The 15,035-nt window shown below is 48.2% G+C and overlaps 1 protein-coding gene across 1 annotated transcript in view; it reads left to right on the forward strand.

Annotated features, from left to right (window-relative positions):
* The first annotated feature begins 424 nt into the window (after window positions 1–424).
* MGAT4B (alpha-1,3-mannosyl-glycoprotein 4-beta-N-acetylglucosaminyltransferase B) overlaps window positions 425–15,035 on the forward strand; it is a 50,375-nt gene continuing 35,764 nt past the window's right edge. Inside the window, exon 1 of the mRNA XM_071570272.1 lies at window positions 425–678. Within this exon, the coding sequence (XP_071426373.1) occupies window positions 582–678 (97 nt within the window). The 5' untranslated portion in view covers window positions 425–581. The remainder of the gene's footprint in view (window positions 679–15,035) is intronic.

Raw genomic sequence — 15,035 nt, forward strand, 5'->3', positions numbered from 1 at the left:
TTCACACTCACCCTCACAACACACACTCACACTCTCACATACGTTCACCGTCTCACACTCTCACACAAACAATCTCATACAATCATACACTGTAACACTGACACACACCTCAGAATGTCACACACACTCTCATACACAGAGTCTTATACACAATCACAGTCTCGCACTCACAGTCTCACAGTCACCCTCTCACACTCGCAGTGTCACTCTCACACTAACAATGTCACTCACACATCCACTCACACTCATCCTCTCACACTCCCCCACTCTCACTCTCACTCTCCCCATCCCCGCCCCTGCAGACCCGCAGTCTCCCGCACGGGGGTGCCCTCCCCGCGCTGCCGCCCCTCCCTCCATACCTCCCCTCCATCCTCGCCCTCCATCCCTCCCCTCCATCCCCGCCCTCCATTCCCGCCCTCGGTCCCGCCCCGCCCGCGCGGCGGGCCCGGCGCGGGCGCTGCGTGCGGGCGGTGCGGGCGGTGCGGGCTCCGTGCCCCGCTCCGCTCCCGCTCCGCTCCGCCGGGGCCGCCGAGGCCGCTCCGCGCCCGGGACATGCGGCCGCCCCCGCCGGCGAGGAGGCGATGAGGCTCCGCAGCGGCACGGCGCTCACGCTGCTGCTCGGCTGTCTGTGCGCGCTGCTCTCGCTCTCCTGGTACGGCGCCTTCGGCGGGCACAAAGGTAAGGGGGGCTCGGCCGCCGCCCCGCCGCCGGGGAAGGGGTGCGGGTGTTCCGCGAGCCCGCACCGGCGGTTCGGTGGGATCCCGACCCGGTGAGCATCCTGCAGGACCCGGCGGATCCCGACGGGCGGGATCCTACCGGAGCCCCAGGGATGCGGACCCGGCGGGATTCTGTGCGCCCCTGGCACCGTGGGACCCCCTGGACCCGTGGGACCGTGACCCGTGGGACGCCCGGGGCGGTGTGACGGCGCCCGTGCCCAGCTGGGCGGGAGGTGCTCCGGACGGGGGTCCCCGCTTGTCTCCCCGGCATGCTGTGACCTGGGGCGCCCATGGCGGGTCGGGGGGCTGCGGGGCGACAGGGACTGTCGACCGGGTCGGGTTGTGTTGGGCTTGGCTTTGGCGATGCACTTCTTTACACTCCCATGTTTATGGCCAGAACCTCCACGGGTGATGGAACCCAGGAGGGTTAAATCTGCATGGAGTGGTGGTGATGCCGACAATTCGGGTGAGCCCTTGGATGCTGGGGGTTCTCTGGGCAAACTGGAGGTGAGGGGAGGTCTGAGCTGCCCTGCCTTCCCCGCACACGACTCTTGTGGTTCGATGCCAAGTCCAATAACTTCAGTGGATGTGGGACAGGTGTGAAGGCTGTGGCTTCAGCACTCAGGTGTCGGTGCTGGCTTTGCACTGAGTAGGTAGCTGCAGAGCAGGGGGTGCAGGGCCCGGTCCCACCGAGGCTGGGAGGAGTGCTGAGCAGGTAGCATAGGGATGCTCCCTGCTGGGTTTTCTGACAACGTAATAGTTGCTTTTCCCCACCCCGTCTCACTCAAGCAGCGCAGACTTACCCTGGCCTGGAGGACAATTCTGACAGTTGCTTCTGAATTGTGTGTGTGTCCTGTGTGTGGGTCTGAATCTCTCATGACCGTGGTAATTGCTCGGCTCTTCCATTTTCTGCACTTTTAAAAGTCATTAAGGGTGTGTCGTCTAAAGGTCATTAAAGGTGTGTTGTCTAACGTCATTAAAGCTGTGTAGTGTAAAGGTCATTAAAGGTGGGTAGTCTAACCAACCATGCCTTGACTCTCTCTTCCCACTTGCTATATAAACATCTCTCTGCTACAGGTGAGAAGCAGCTTTTGCTGAGCCTAAGCCATGATTTGGTGGCTTTGCAATCCTGTGGCACACCATGCACCATCACAACGTTCAGCTTGTGCATAGTGCAAGGCCAGCATTGGGGCTGGGGCAGCTCTGGGGAAAGGCTTTTTGGCCCTGATGGGCAGGATGACACGAGCCCATCCAACCCAGCCACTTCCCTGGCAGCAGGGCAGGAGCGCTTGGGATGTGCCATTTTCTCCTGGCAGCTTTGGGAGTCTGACGGGTGGCTGCTTGGGCTCCTGTGCCTCATTCATCACTGAAGGGCTTTCCTGTCGTGCTACTAATGTGGTTTAAATCCCACCAGAGCTGCCTCCTGTAGAGGTTTTGGTGATAGGCATTTGCAATGCAAGGATGCTGTCAGGGTACCAGTGGATGGGTTTGCTTCTGCTGGTGAGGTTTTTAACTGGCCAAAATGTTTGCACAGCCAGGCATTGTTGCATGCCCTTTTATCCAGAAATGCTAAACCATGGTCGGTGTGCAGGGCAGCACTCTGAGAGCTGCTCTGTGGTTAGCACTGAGCAGTGTTTGCTCACAGCTTCCTCTCATAAAGGCAGTGAAAGCAGCGTGCAGTGCTGTGTGGGCTCCGAGCAGTCCCTCCTGCTTTCAGAAGCAGGGTGGCCATCCCCGCTGGGCAGTCTGTGCTGCCTGGGCTGTGTCCTGCTTTGACTCACTTTTATTTTTTAACAAGTAGCTTTTCCCTGTTGCTCATGCAAGCGCCAAAACAACCACCTTTGGTAGCGGCGTCCCTGTCCTTCCCAGGAGGACCCTCGCTGGGATGTGTGTCCCTCTGACAGCAGCAGGCTGACAGCTGCACACAGCAGTCCCTACAGCGGGTCACAGATAACACCAGTGGGGCTGTGTCAGCACAGCAGGTTTCCGGCTGTTGTGGTCATTTACGTATCAGGCCGTTATTCAATACAGAACTGGAGGAGACCGTGGGAGGTCACTCAGCCCATCCCCTGCCCTACGCAGGATCGCTGATAACCAACCCCTCCCTGACAGATGTTTGCTGTGTTCATTCTTAAAAACCTCTGATGATAGAGAAGCTCTAAGCTCCCCGGACAATCTGTTTGACATTTAGCAGTCCTGATAATAGATTTTTCTTATGATCTGAACAGAAATGTCTTTTTCTTCAGTTTGATTTTATGATTGTTCTTCTTTTTTCCATTTATTGGGCACAGCCAGGGAAGTTCCTTCCTTCCTTCTTTGCAGGAGCCCAGCAGATATTTGTAAGTTGCTACAGTGTTTGCCCTTACAGTATAGATTAAACCACGCTGGTTCCTTTGATCGTTAATTTTAGGTCATATATTCTTGGTCTGCAGTTGTTCCTGTGGCTCTCTTCTGGACCATCATCCTTGGTGAGGAGTGAGGCTTAACCTGTGATACAGGACTGAAGTTGGCACTATATTTTTCCTCAGAAGTCTAAGGCATTACTTCATGTCTTTTACATAAAATGATCTTGTTAATACATCCCACTGTTTGCTTTTTACTTTTGCCACAAGCAACTCATGTTTAACTTTTTTATGCCATCGACCTTTCAACCATTCCTCCCCAGAATGTTTTCTGCTTTTCATTCCTTGTCTTGTATTTGCCTGGCTAATTATTCTTACCAAATTGCATTACCTCACGTTTGTCCTTGTTGAACTGCATCCTTTGTTGTTTTTTTTTCCGACTCCTTCTTCTAAAGTGTCAGGATTGTTTTGAATTCTGATCTTGTCCTCCTGCATGCTTGCAGTCCCTCTCAGCTCAGTGTAGCCTTCCAAGGAAATCATCATGTTTTCTTTGCCACCAGCCAAGTTGTGGATGAAAACACCAAGTGGTATCAGATCTGGGATGGGTTCCACTGGAACCTCCTTCAGTAGGTCCTCCCAGTCTGTGCTCAGAAAGCAGTGACCAGTTCACTGGTGGTGTTCCCAGCAGTCATCCAGCCCCTGCATCCCTGACTGCCTCATGGGGATGTCCCATTAGGCACTATCAGAGATCTCTCTGAAATCTTTTCTTCTTCTCTCCTTCCTGCAAGTCCCGCAGAAAGAAATATGAGAGATTTGAAGTGGTTTGTTCTTGATAAACAGAGATTATCTCTTGCTCAAGTTCTCCTTGTCTTCTAAGCACTTCAGCTGAAGTTAAGCTGATTGTTCTGTAATTTCTTGCCTTCTCTGTATTCCCATCCCTGTATTTTTCAAAGATAGGCTTTGTGTCTGCCAGTCCTCTGTAATATCAACCATCCCCTGTGAGTGAGTGGAGACAATTCCCAGTGATCCTGAGTTGCTCATGTCATTGAGTTCTTGGGAAGTCTGGCAAGGTGTCCACATTGTCTCCAGTGGGGAATAAAATGATATTAAAACACGTGTAAAGCATCGAAGAGCCTGCTTGTCTTCCCACTCTGTGTTGGGAGGACAAAACAATTAATCAAAGAAAAATAAAGCAGGACAAACCATCTCTGGAGCTGCTTTTCTGTGACCTCTGCAGGGCTTGTTTACCTGCTAATGGTGTTCTGCTGTGCTGTGGTTATTAGTAAAGTTTTGACCTCATGGTCTGCAAAAACAGATGCTGACTCTTTCCAGTTATAAACAAGGTTTGAAATAGTCTGCTGGAGTGGGAAGGGAAGGGAAGGGCAGCCTCAAATAGCACAGCCAGTCACCCAGGCAGCCAGTGTCCAGCATCAAGGGCTGTTTGGAGGTGGACCACATGGTGTGTGTCATGGTGATGGGTGTCCTGAACAAAGTCTGGTATTCTCTCTTTGCTGATTCCAGGTTTAAATGTGGTTTAACTTTCAAAAACAGCTGCTATGGAAGAAGCTCTTCTGTAGCCTGGTGTTGTGTGGTGGACCTGTAGGGTTTAACTGTGGAGGATCAAGCCTCTGGGAAGGCACGGGCAGGCTCGGGTGTTAATGTGCTCAACGTGGGGATTCCAAGGAATGTTTACTGAGGGACCAGTAAAACTGAGAAGATTTTATGACTTTAGATAAGTGCAGATAGGAGGAAGGCAAACTGTTTAACTTACCCACAATTAAATTGTGGTTTTTTTCTTTCCAATGATGAAAACTGTTCAGTTCTCACCCATAATGTTTGTTTTCATCTTGACAGACTGACCAGCCATGTGCCATTTATGCAGCCCTTCTCTTTGCCCCTTGCAGCCCAGAGCCGTAAATGCTGCAGGATATTTGGGTGTTTGGGTCTGTTTTTTTATTGAATAGGAAGTTATAAACCTTGTGTTGAACGTTTTAAGGAGACTCCCAGCATGCTGCCTGTTGGAAATGCTGCATGTTGAGGTTGGGATTGCACCTCCTGGGTATGGCTGTGTAGCTCAAGGCAGGCTCTGTACCCCTGCTGCCTGTGCAGACCCCTGGAAAGTTCTTTCCCTGTCAGATTTTAATGATTTATAGTTACCAGCCAGCCAGCTCCAGGCTTCTGGTGTCAAACTCCAACTGCAGGCACCTCCCTATCTGTAGATTTGCCGGCAGAGTGGGGTTGCTCTTTGTGTGGTGGCTTCACACCCCTAAGGTCAGTTGTGGTCATGTGATGTTTTGGATGGTCCTCCCAGGGGAACTGATTTTCCTGTGGATGTTGTGAAAGCCCTTCAGAGCAGATGTGCACAGCTCCTGGAAGGACTCACCACTCACATCCCAGGTGGGTATCTTGGTGCATGTCTGAGCGTGGGATCTCTCCCTTGACTTCTGAGCATGGTGGGGAGTGGGATGTTGGGGGGTTGGTGATTGTGGAGCTCTGGCTGCAGCGTGGATGTTGCTCTGGTGCCACAAAGGAGGCTCACGCAGCATCTCTGTGAAGAAATAACACTTTTTTCATGCTGCTCACAGTGGGATGCTCTGCTCATGGCAGGATGTTCTGCTCACTGGGGTTGTCCTTTGTGGGAAGCCAACTTTGTCCCAGAGGGATGTTCCTGTTCCTCTGGGTGTGTTTACAAAGTCTTCTTATACGGTGCATAAAAGCCATGAACGCTAATCCGCCCTGGAAGCAGCAGAGTCAAAGCCTGTGGAACCGCTAAATATGAACCGTATCTTGTGGCATGTGGGAGTTCCTGCTGCTTTTTCATTTATGTTGCCTGCACCAGCTTGACTCCAGGTTTGTGTAGTTTCTTTGAGATCTTGGGCACTGGTTGCAGCCAGACGGATGTGAGTGCAAGCCCTGGTTTGAGCTGGGGTCACTTCACTCCAATCCTTGGAAGTGTTTCCCAGGAGAAGAGATGCCAGCAGCAGGAGGAGAGATGCCGGCAGCAGACCCAGTGAGTGCTTCTGATGGCTGAGGAGGTGCAGGGAGGGACCTGGCTGAGGAACTGTGGAGTTTAGAAATCTGTCATTAAAAGGCATGGTGAAAAAAAGGATGTGCAGGAGCATTTCTGTGAGCCTTTACTTGGTTCTGCAGAGATTGTGTGGCACTGGAATTGGGAATGCAGCAGCATCTGCAAAATTGTCCTGCCTGTGATTTGACCAAATTCATCTCGAGAGGAAGAGGGACTGTGCAAGCTGTTGATATGCATTCATCAAAGTAAATCCTTCATTGTCTGGAGATATCTTTTTTCTGTTTTTATTTCTTTGCAGTTTTTATTAGGTCGTTAAATGAGGCTCTTGACCTGTATTGCATGTGCTCTTGTTTGCTGCTCTCACAATAAGAGCTGCAGTTCTGTGATGGAGTTGAAGTTGCTGGAAGTGGAAGAGGGCTTTGTCCTAACCTATGTGCCTCAGAATGGGAGACTTGGATTTGTGTCCTTGCCATGCTATTTCTCTCCCGGGCTTGGGAAAGTCAACTGGCTGGTTTCACATGCCTCAGTTCCCATCTGCTCTCTGGGGACAGTGACATCTCTGGTCACAGGGGTTTGGAGGACACAGTCAGGCTTCTGTGACAGCAGGGTCTGTGTCAGTGCATGGAAGAGGAGCAGACAGGGGAGGTTAACACACACACACACACACACACACACACACACACACACACACACACACACACACACAGAGTTACATCAAGTACTTCTCTTGGTTTACTTCTGTTGCAGAACAAAACTCTTCCTCATTTGCAATTCCCTTTGATTCATCTAAAACAAATCATTGATTTGTACTTATATCCTGAATGTTCATTGATTATTCACTTAGTGTTTGGTGTAAAACACATCTATAGCTTGCTAGTTTAAGTGAAGCTGCCAGTCATCTCTAGCAAGCCTTGAAGCCACTAAGTGGTAGAGAAATTACTTCAGCAATAGATGGACAAGACTGCTGTGGGCAGGCTTGGATTATCCTCAGTTCTCCCCATTCAAAAAACCCAAACCAGTCACCAAAGGACCAGTTTTTGTGTTCATGGTATAAAGAAACACAAATAGCCCTCCTGGGGTGCCTGAGTCAGCACAGGCATCCACGGCCACCAGGGCTTTGCAGGAAACCCCCGCAGAGATAAGGCTGAACCACCTGCCTAAAAATATTTGCAGACAATGCTTTTATGTTTCAGGTGAATATTTTCCATATAATTTTCATGCCAGTTTTAATGTTGAAGTTTTCTTTTTCATGAGTCAAAGCCCAGTAGGTTGTGGAGCTTGGTGGGTGAAGGCGGCAGAACTCACTGGGCAAATTAAAGGACTATGGAAATTATTAAAATAATGGAAGGGCTTCAATGGGCAGATTAGTGCTGTTAGGAGGAGAGGCTTTTCAGAGAGGGCTGATCAAGCATCTGCTTAACAGCATCCTGATGCAGGCAGAGGATTGTTGTCTTTGATAGAGGGAAATGCATTTTTTCGGCCTTCCCCATTTGAACTACAGTGTAGGGGGCTTTTTATTCAGCAATGCCCTGCTGGGGTTTATTTTTGAGCTCATATCAGTCTTCCCTGAAAGCAAGAAAATCTGGGAGTGGCAGATTCCTGTTTTAAACAATCTCTTTCTGCTTTACTTGTGTCACTGGCCACTTATCCTTCTGTTTTTGTCCTGGTGTCAAGACACATTAAGTCTCCAGGATCAGTGCATTAGCACGGATGCATCTCTGATGCACAGAGACAGCTCTGTAACTCCATCTTCCCTCCTGCCTGTCCCTGCCTTGGAGTGCCTCTCCCAGTATTTAAATATTCCATCCCTTCTGTGCTGTGTACAGGATAAATACTTACCTAAAGGTTAATCTGTATTTTGAAGTGACTAGACATGCACAGGAAAATGTCTAGTGCAAGGTATTTTCATTTCTGCTTATATTAAAGTGGACAGCAGTAGCATTAAAATGTAAATCGTTAGGCTTTAAAGAAGCTTCTGGGCAAAAATTAATCTCCACCTGTCTTTTATGTTCATGATGAGTTTTGTTGAATTGCAGTGTCCATTTGCTTGTGACTGTAATTGTTGCTCTGGTGGTTTAGGAGTTGTTGGTAGTGGGATGGAAGCTGAACTGGGGGAAGAGCACGATGCTGGATTGTGTCAGTGCTCCTGCCTGGTTCATGCCTGTTCCTCAGTGAGATTTTAGACCATCCTGAGCACATTCAAGTCTGCCTTAGAGCACTTAGGTTTTTCTTCTTTCCCTGTGATGGCAAGAGTTTTCTGGAAGGTGTAACCTGGTTGAAGCTGGAGACTCTTTTTTGCCAGTCACTACTTGTACTTAGGCAGCAATAAATCCTCTGTGTATTGTCACTGTTCCTTGGAATGTCATGGCTTAGGCAGGAGGCCAGTGGTACCAGAAGGTTCTGTAGCCTTCACAAGCTCTTGTAAATAATCAAAGAAACACTTCCAATACTGAGAAATGAGCTACTTAAGATCTGTGTAATAACAGTACATTTTTCTGTAGCCTGGTTTATTGAAAGTGCAGTAGTGAGACCAACCCTGCCAGTAGTAAGAACTTCACACAGAAGAAACTGGAGTTTTCTGAGGGAGAAGTGAATTTCCTTACTCTCCCCCAAAAGACAGACACTCAGGGGAGCAGAGCTGCTGTGCAGTGTCCCTGAGACGTGTCCCCATGTGAAGGGCAAGAGGGTGACTGCATCCTTGGCTGGGTGAATGGATGGACCTGGGTCATGGTTGAACTCTCTCAGACTCAAACACTGCCACAGACAAGTACCTGTCAAATTAATTATTCAGTTAATGCTGGTGAAAGTGGTGTGGTGGTCTCCCCTCCCTCTGCTCTGTGCCCTCATGATCTTTTATTTAATCTCGCTTTTCGTGTTTTAACTATTCCTTTTTCGTGTCATCTCTCATTGCGCTCTCCGGAGCTGGCTTTGATATCTTTTCTCTTTGTCTTCTATTTCCCTCAGTTTCCTCTCTTTCTTCTTCCTTTGATTTAGCAGAAAATGACCAGGTTGGATGTCTTCCCATATGTCTTCCCTGTCTTAATTTTGTCATGTTCAAGTTACCCACTATTTGAAGCACTTTACCAGATACTCACATAATAGTGTGGCTTTGTCCATGCAATGATTTTGGGTAGAAGCTGGTTGGGCTGTCTAGGTAGGAGATGCTGCTGGTCCTTGGGTGTCAGGGCTTGCTCTGAGTCCACCTGGGTGCCAGCAGTGGTGGTGAGGCAGGATGCAGCCCCTCAGGACAGACCCTGCTGATTCCAGAGTGGGGATATGCTGTGGGGATGTTTCCCCAGGCATCACACGTGGGCAGCTGGTGCTGATGGGCAGCAGGAACCCATCCTGCACCTCATGGAAATTGATGGAAGAGCAAAAATTGTGTTTAAAAGGAGATTAATTTGCTGACTTAAGGAGCAACAAGTATTGAGGAAAAAAACTAGAAATGCAAATTCTGGCTGAGCACAAGCCTCATAATTTGATGGCTGCAATTCTCTACTTTGTTGTGCCAGTGAATCTGCATGAAACATTTACTTTCCCTGAGCTAAGGAGCTGACCTGGGTGGGGGAGGTAAGGAACAAGAGAGTGGATGAGCATAATTAGGACATGGATTGTGGGTTGGCTCTGTATAGATCAGTTTGTGTTTCGTTAATGTCTGGTTCCACCCTGTCTGTCTGTTTTATTGGATTAATTTATTACTTTCTGAAAGTGCCTCTCCAGTGAGCTAAAATATCTATTTACTGGAAGTATTTGGTTACCATGAAAAAGTGTGTTTGGCATGTGTTTGGCAAATATTAACTACTTTCTTCTGTTTCTTTTGCAATTTAATCTTCTATTTGTCTTGGGTATTGATTGCTGAGGGCCTTGGTAATTATTTGCTGATTTTGGAAATAATGATTTTAGAGGCTCGGATTACTTTTGTAATATTAATCATTACCATGGTGTGCTTGCCTGAGAGGATGGTCCCTCTGACAGCTCCAGTTGCAGGGTGGACATTTACTGTCTGAAACGATGCCGCCATCTTAAAATAACAAAATCATTACTGGCCTTTTGTTCCTCAAACTAAGCAGATATTCACAGAGATGCAAACCTGGCAGTCGCAGTCAGATCACAAATTTGCTGTTGCACTGGATGGGAGGAGTGGCCAGATTCTGAAGTCAAAGGAAAATATGATTGTATTCACTTTCCAAATTAATTTCGTGGTGTGTTTCTCAGCCCTGGCGCAGGGTTGGTGGGCGATGGGCTGCCCCTCTCCAGTGGAGCTCTGCTTGAGGGGAGAAGCAACACTCCAAAAGGGTCTTACACTTGCAAGTGAATGTGCTGCCATACAGTGGCACATCTTGCTTTGGGGGAAGGTGAGAAATTGGAAAGTCTCTGCTGGGAGCTGAGTAATTGGCACCTGCTATTATTGTGTCCCTCCTCCCCCTTTTAATAACTTGTTTATAGAGATACCTCTCCTACAGATCTCATTACACAGCCATAAAACATGATTCTTTAAAAAATACACACATTCCTATTCATGTCGGGTCTGAATTCCTCCCTCCCTCAGTTTCCATAAGGAGAGGGGTGGGTTTTGTGGCATCCAGGCACCTTCCCTCACTGCTGGGCAGAGTTGCAGGTGCCCATGAGGAGATGAGCTGTGTCCTTGCCATACCTGGACAAAGATGTAATTCTTCCATTAATACAATTCCTGGCAGGCACTTAGAGTGGCTGGGAGGGGGAATTTTGTCTTCTTGTTGTTTTAGGCCTTGAAGCAAGGGATTGTGTTGGCTGTTTGAGTGACGTTGGCTTGATCTCCATCAGAGCTTGCACAGTGACATACATTACCAGAGAGCACGGAAGGCGCCGTTCAGCACACACCCCTGGGATCTCTAGTGCAGAGAATCCCACTTCCTTCTCATGCATCAAGTGATATTGGTTTAATTGGTTTTAACAGTTTCATTCCTTGTTCTTTTATTAGTGGATTGTGGTGCGAAGGGAAGCTGGGAGTGTTTTTGGATCCTGTCCTGGGTAACTCGATGACTAAGTCTTGTTGAGCTTCATCTCTGTGCAGGTGCAGTGATGCATCTCCTGCAGGGGATGTGGTGGGAAGAGCGTCTCCTCCTCCTCCCAAACACACGTGTGGGGAAGGAAGAGATGGAGAGGGCAAAATCACGTTTGTGACAATTGTTTTCTGATTCATTCCATCACCTTATAGAACAAAAGCAACAAAAGAAGCCTCAGAAAAGAGGGCATTGCAGCAAGCCCTGGTAGGGATGTAATCTCTTTTCTTCATACTGAGGTATAAAGATAATTCCAATCGGGATTGAAACAGCGGATGGCAAATAATTCTTGAACAATCCGCTTATGGTGTTCCAGGATGCGAATGAAAACCACTAATGGGATAAAGAAGGATCTAGATAATTATCTTGACTGCATTAAATCCCATCCTTTCAGGAGAATACTCTTGTATGGACACCAATTTCATGTGTATCAAATGCTAAAGCTGACTAGACATTTTCAGAAGCTGGCTGATTCCAGCAAAGCCATCCTTGGTTGGTGATCATATATCTTTTATCTGCCTGGTTGGTCCTAGTAAATTTGATTCTTTGGTCTCTGCAGTCCTGCTTCCTTTTTTCCCCCCTTCCTGCAACAGGTTAAAGCTGTGACACACATTCTCTCCAGGGCGGATTTGAAACCTCCTTCATCTTTTTCTTCTTTCATTTGGTCTGCTGTTTTGGGAGACTTCCTGGGTTTTTTTTCCCCTTTTACAGCCAGTAGTGCTGTTGTTTTAAATCTCACGGAAGAGCTGCCTGTGATATTAAGGTGTGCAAGATACTTTTTAATTTGGTCTATTTTTTCCCCCATTAACAGCTCTGCCTTTCAGTGTGGGGGATGGCACCATGCTCCAAAACAAATCCAGTTGTACAGCCAGTTAATGAGGCTCTTGTTGTAGGCTCTTTGCTGCCTTTGTGTTTGAACCTAATGGACGCCCCATGGATGGAGTGGAGGATGGCAGGAGGAGAAAGGAACAGTTTTGCATTGACTGAGACCATGACATTTGGATGAGGCTGGATCAGTTAACAGCTTTCAAAGCTTTGCATTGCAGGAATTCTGTTCTCTGTGATCCCATGGACAGAGGAAATTGGCTGTTCGGAGGTATGGGCGACAAAAACACACTTCTAAGGAGTGTGGGTGTCAGAAATGCATCTCTAGAAAGCAGCTGGTTCTTTGTTATCCCCCATCAGCTCAGGTGGCTGCATTTTCCAGCTGTCAGAGAATTGTTTCTCTCCAGCCTCACGCCAGGTGTTCACCAAGTGAGCTGAGACATCCCTGAGCCAGCTGCAGCATCCAGGCTGTGTGTCCCACAATGGGAGCTGCTCTGGGGACTTTCAGCTGAGATGGCTGCCCACGAGCTGTCCTCCAGCTGGAAGAGGAAAATTGGCAGTCAGCATGATTCCTTTGCACTCCGGAGGACAGATGGCTGTTCGTGGCTGTCTTGTCAGGGAAAGTCTCCCATTGTTCATGTGGAGAGTGCCCAAATGTAGCCTCACAGTGGCAGACCCTCCGGAACCACAAGGTTCCCATCTTTACTGGTGTGGCAGCACCGATAATGCTCAGCTGTCTTTTGGAAGCACAGAAGGGCTTCCTTGCTTTTAGTGAGAAGTCAAAGAAGAAATACTGCCCTGTCCAAGGTGGATTGGGTTTCTAATCTCCTTCACGTTGCCCAGAGAGGTTACAAGGGCCAGTTTTGTGCTGAAATCCAAGGAGATGCCGTATCCATTTTGGCTGTGGACTGGAAATTGCTCTTGATACCAGATTTGCCCTTCACATGGCTGTGAGCTGTCACTTGTCTGTCCCAAATGGAGGATGTTCTCAGAGACACATGATGAAGCTCAGCCCTTCAATACCAGGCTTGAATTTGGGACAAGTAGGCTGCATGAGGGTCTGATGTGCAGTTGGTCACACCCTGGTAAGGCTCTTGCTGAGCAGGGCTGTGTGTAGAGAAAAGGATATGTGGGATCCTTGCTGCCTCTGGAAGGCTCTTTAAGAAACAAATCATGTAAGAAATGTCACCTTTCGTTTTGGGGACATGTTTCTTGAACAGCAGCTCTTAAACTGAGTTGCTCACACAGAAGAGTCAGTATCAAGGGCTTCTTCACCCCGATCACAGTTGTGTCCCCTGTGGATCTAGGAGCAGGGCTGAATTTTATCAGTGATGCCTAGTGCAGGCTCTTGCCCTAAAACCACTGACATTCTGCAAGAGCAGTCTGGTGAGGTCTGACAGTTGACCCCTAAAAATCCATTGATTCCTATGTAAGGCAAGATATTCATCCTACAAACTCTTGACTTGCAGAGAGATCTTCATGAGGATTTTTACCTGGTTCTTGGCGTCACTGCACACTCTTCAAATGAACCCCTCATTAAGAAATCTTGTTACTTGCTCCTCATTAAAGGCATCTGGTTAGCTGAGTTGGTAGTTGGAAGTCTCCTTCCTTCAACCTGGTGCTGTGATGGAGTGATTCCTGGAGCTGTTGTGCCACATGTTACCTCCATGGAGCATTATAAACGATCTCCTGCCATCTCCTGCTTGGGTGAGCGCGACCCAGAGAGAAATGGTGTGTTTTTTCCGGATGTCTGCACAGCTTTCAAGTGACTTGCACGATGAACACACAGAGAAAGGCAGATATTTCATGTCTCTTTGGAAATATGTCAAGGCAGTGGCAGATCGCTTAGCCTGAGTCCTGTTGTCTGTTCATAACTTCTAAAATGCAGGTCAAGGAGTATTGCTGTAATAGTTAAAGGTCAGGCAAGATTATGACCCTTAGCCCTTTGTAGCAACTGTGATCATCAAAGGAGGTTTTTTACTCCTGGGATTGAAACTTCAAGCACTCATCTGTTGTTCCAGAGTGCTGTTCAGTTATTCTTCAAGCCTTCAAACCAAAGGTGGCTGTTTCTGCAGCTTCCCCTGATGGTGCTCACAGGCCCCAGGGCAGGATTGTCTCTGGTGTGCCCTGAATGTCCTGGGTGCACTGGAAGCCTCCCATTCTGAAAGTCTGGGCTGGGAGGAGTTGGTCCATGTAGGTGAGGCAGTTGTCAGTGGCAGAATTTAAAATCCACATGTACTCATCAGCATCATTTGGTGACCAAGCTCTCTGCGTGGGAGTCATTTGCATCAGACTTACAGATTTTGTGGAGAGGAGGAAAGGGGAAGATGTTGGTGAGAGAGGGATCATAGGTGGGTTGAATTCAGGTTACCAACCAGTGCAGCAAAGGTCAAGAATTTCTTCTGTCTGCTGGTGTGTGGCATAGCACAGGGGTGAGAAGGTGTGGGTTTTATACATCCTCTCTTGTTTAGTTTGGCTTCCAGGAGAAGTCCTTATCTCTTCTCCTGCTGCCAGCTTCCTTGGAGTTGCCCTGTTTCCCTCTGCTCTGCCTACACTTCTTGCTGTGATTTCAATTATTTATACCATTTCTGTTGCCCTTAAACTGCTCCACTGCCTGTGCACTGTCAAAGCAGCTGTCACTTCCCAAGCCCGTTCTGCTGATGTGTGAAGAGCCCATCCCTGTGCACACAACTCGTTAAGAGCATTTCAGGGCTCTTCAGTGTAGGCAACTCTGTGAATGTGAAATTGCAATTGGATCTTATCATATGGAAGATTCTGAGTGCGGCTGGTGAAGTAATGATCTACTTATTAATGTAGAGTAGCAGGAGGGAGCTGCTGAAGGTAACAAGGGGAGAGGAAGCAGAGTTTTTGTGCTGGTTTAAAGGTTCAGCACAGTTTTGCAAAGGAGTATGTCCCCTTTTTTGATGAAAATTAAGCAGCTTAAAACTAGAGACATATTCTCTTAATTACATCAGTGTGCATTTGGAAGGACCTCGTTAAAATGATTTAATTTCTTTTCGACACAGGCTGGTGTCACAGAGGGAGCCCTGGGTGACAGGGAGGCACAGCCTCACCCGACTGG

This window comes from Pithys albifrons, chromosome 15 (genome assembly GCF_047495875.1).
Source record: "Pithys albifrons albifrons isolate INPA30051 chromosome 15, PitAlb_v1, whole genome shotgun sequence".
Classification (NCBI taxonomy): Eukaryota; Metazoa; Chordata; class Aves; order Passeriformes; family Thamnophilidae; genus Pithys; species Pithys albifrons.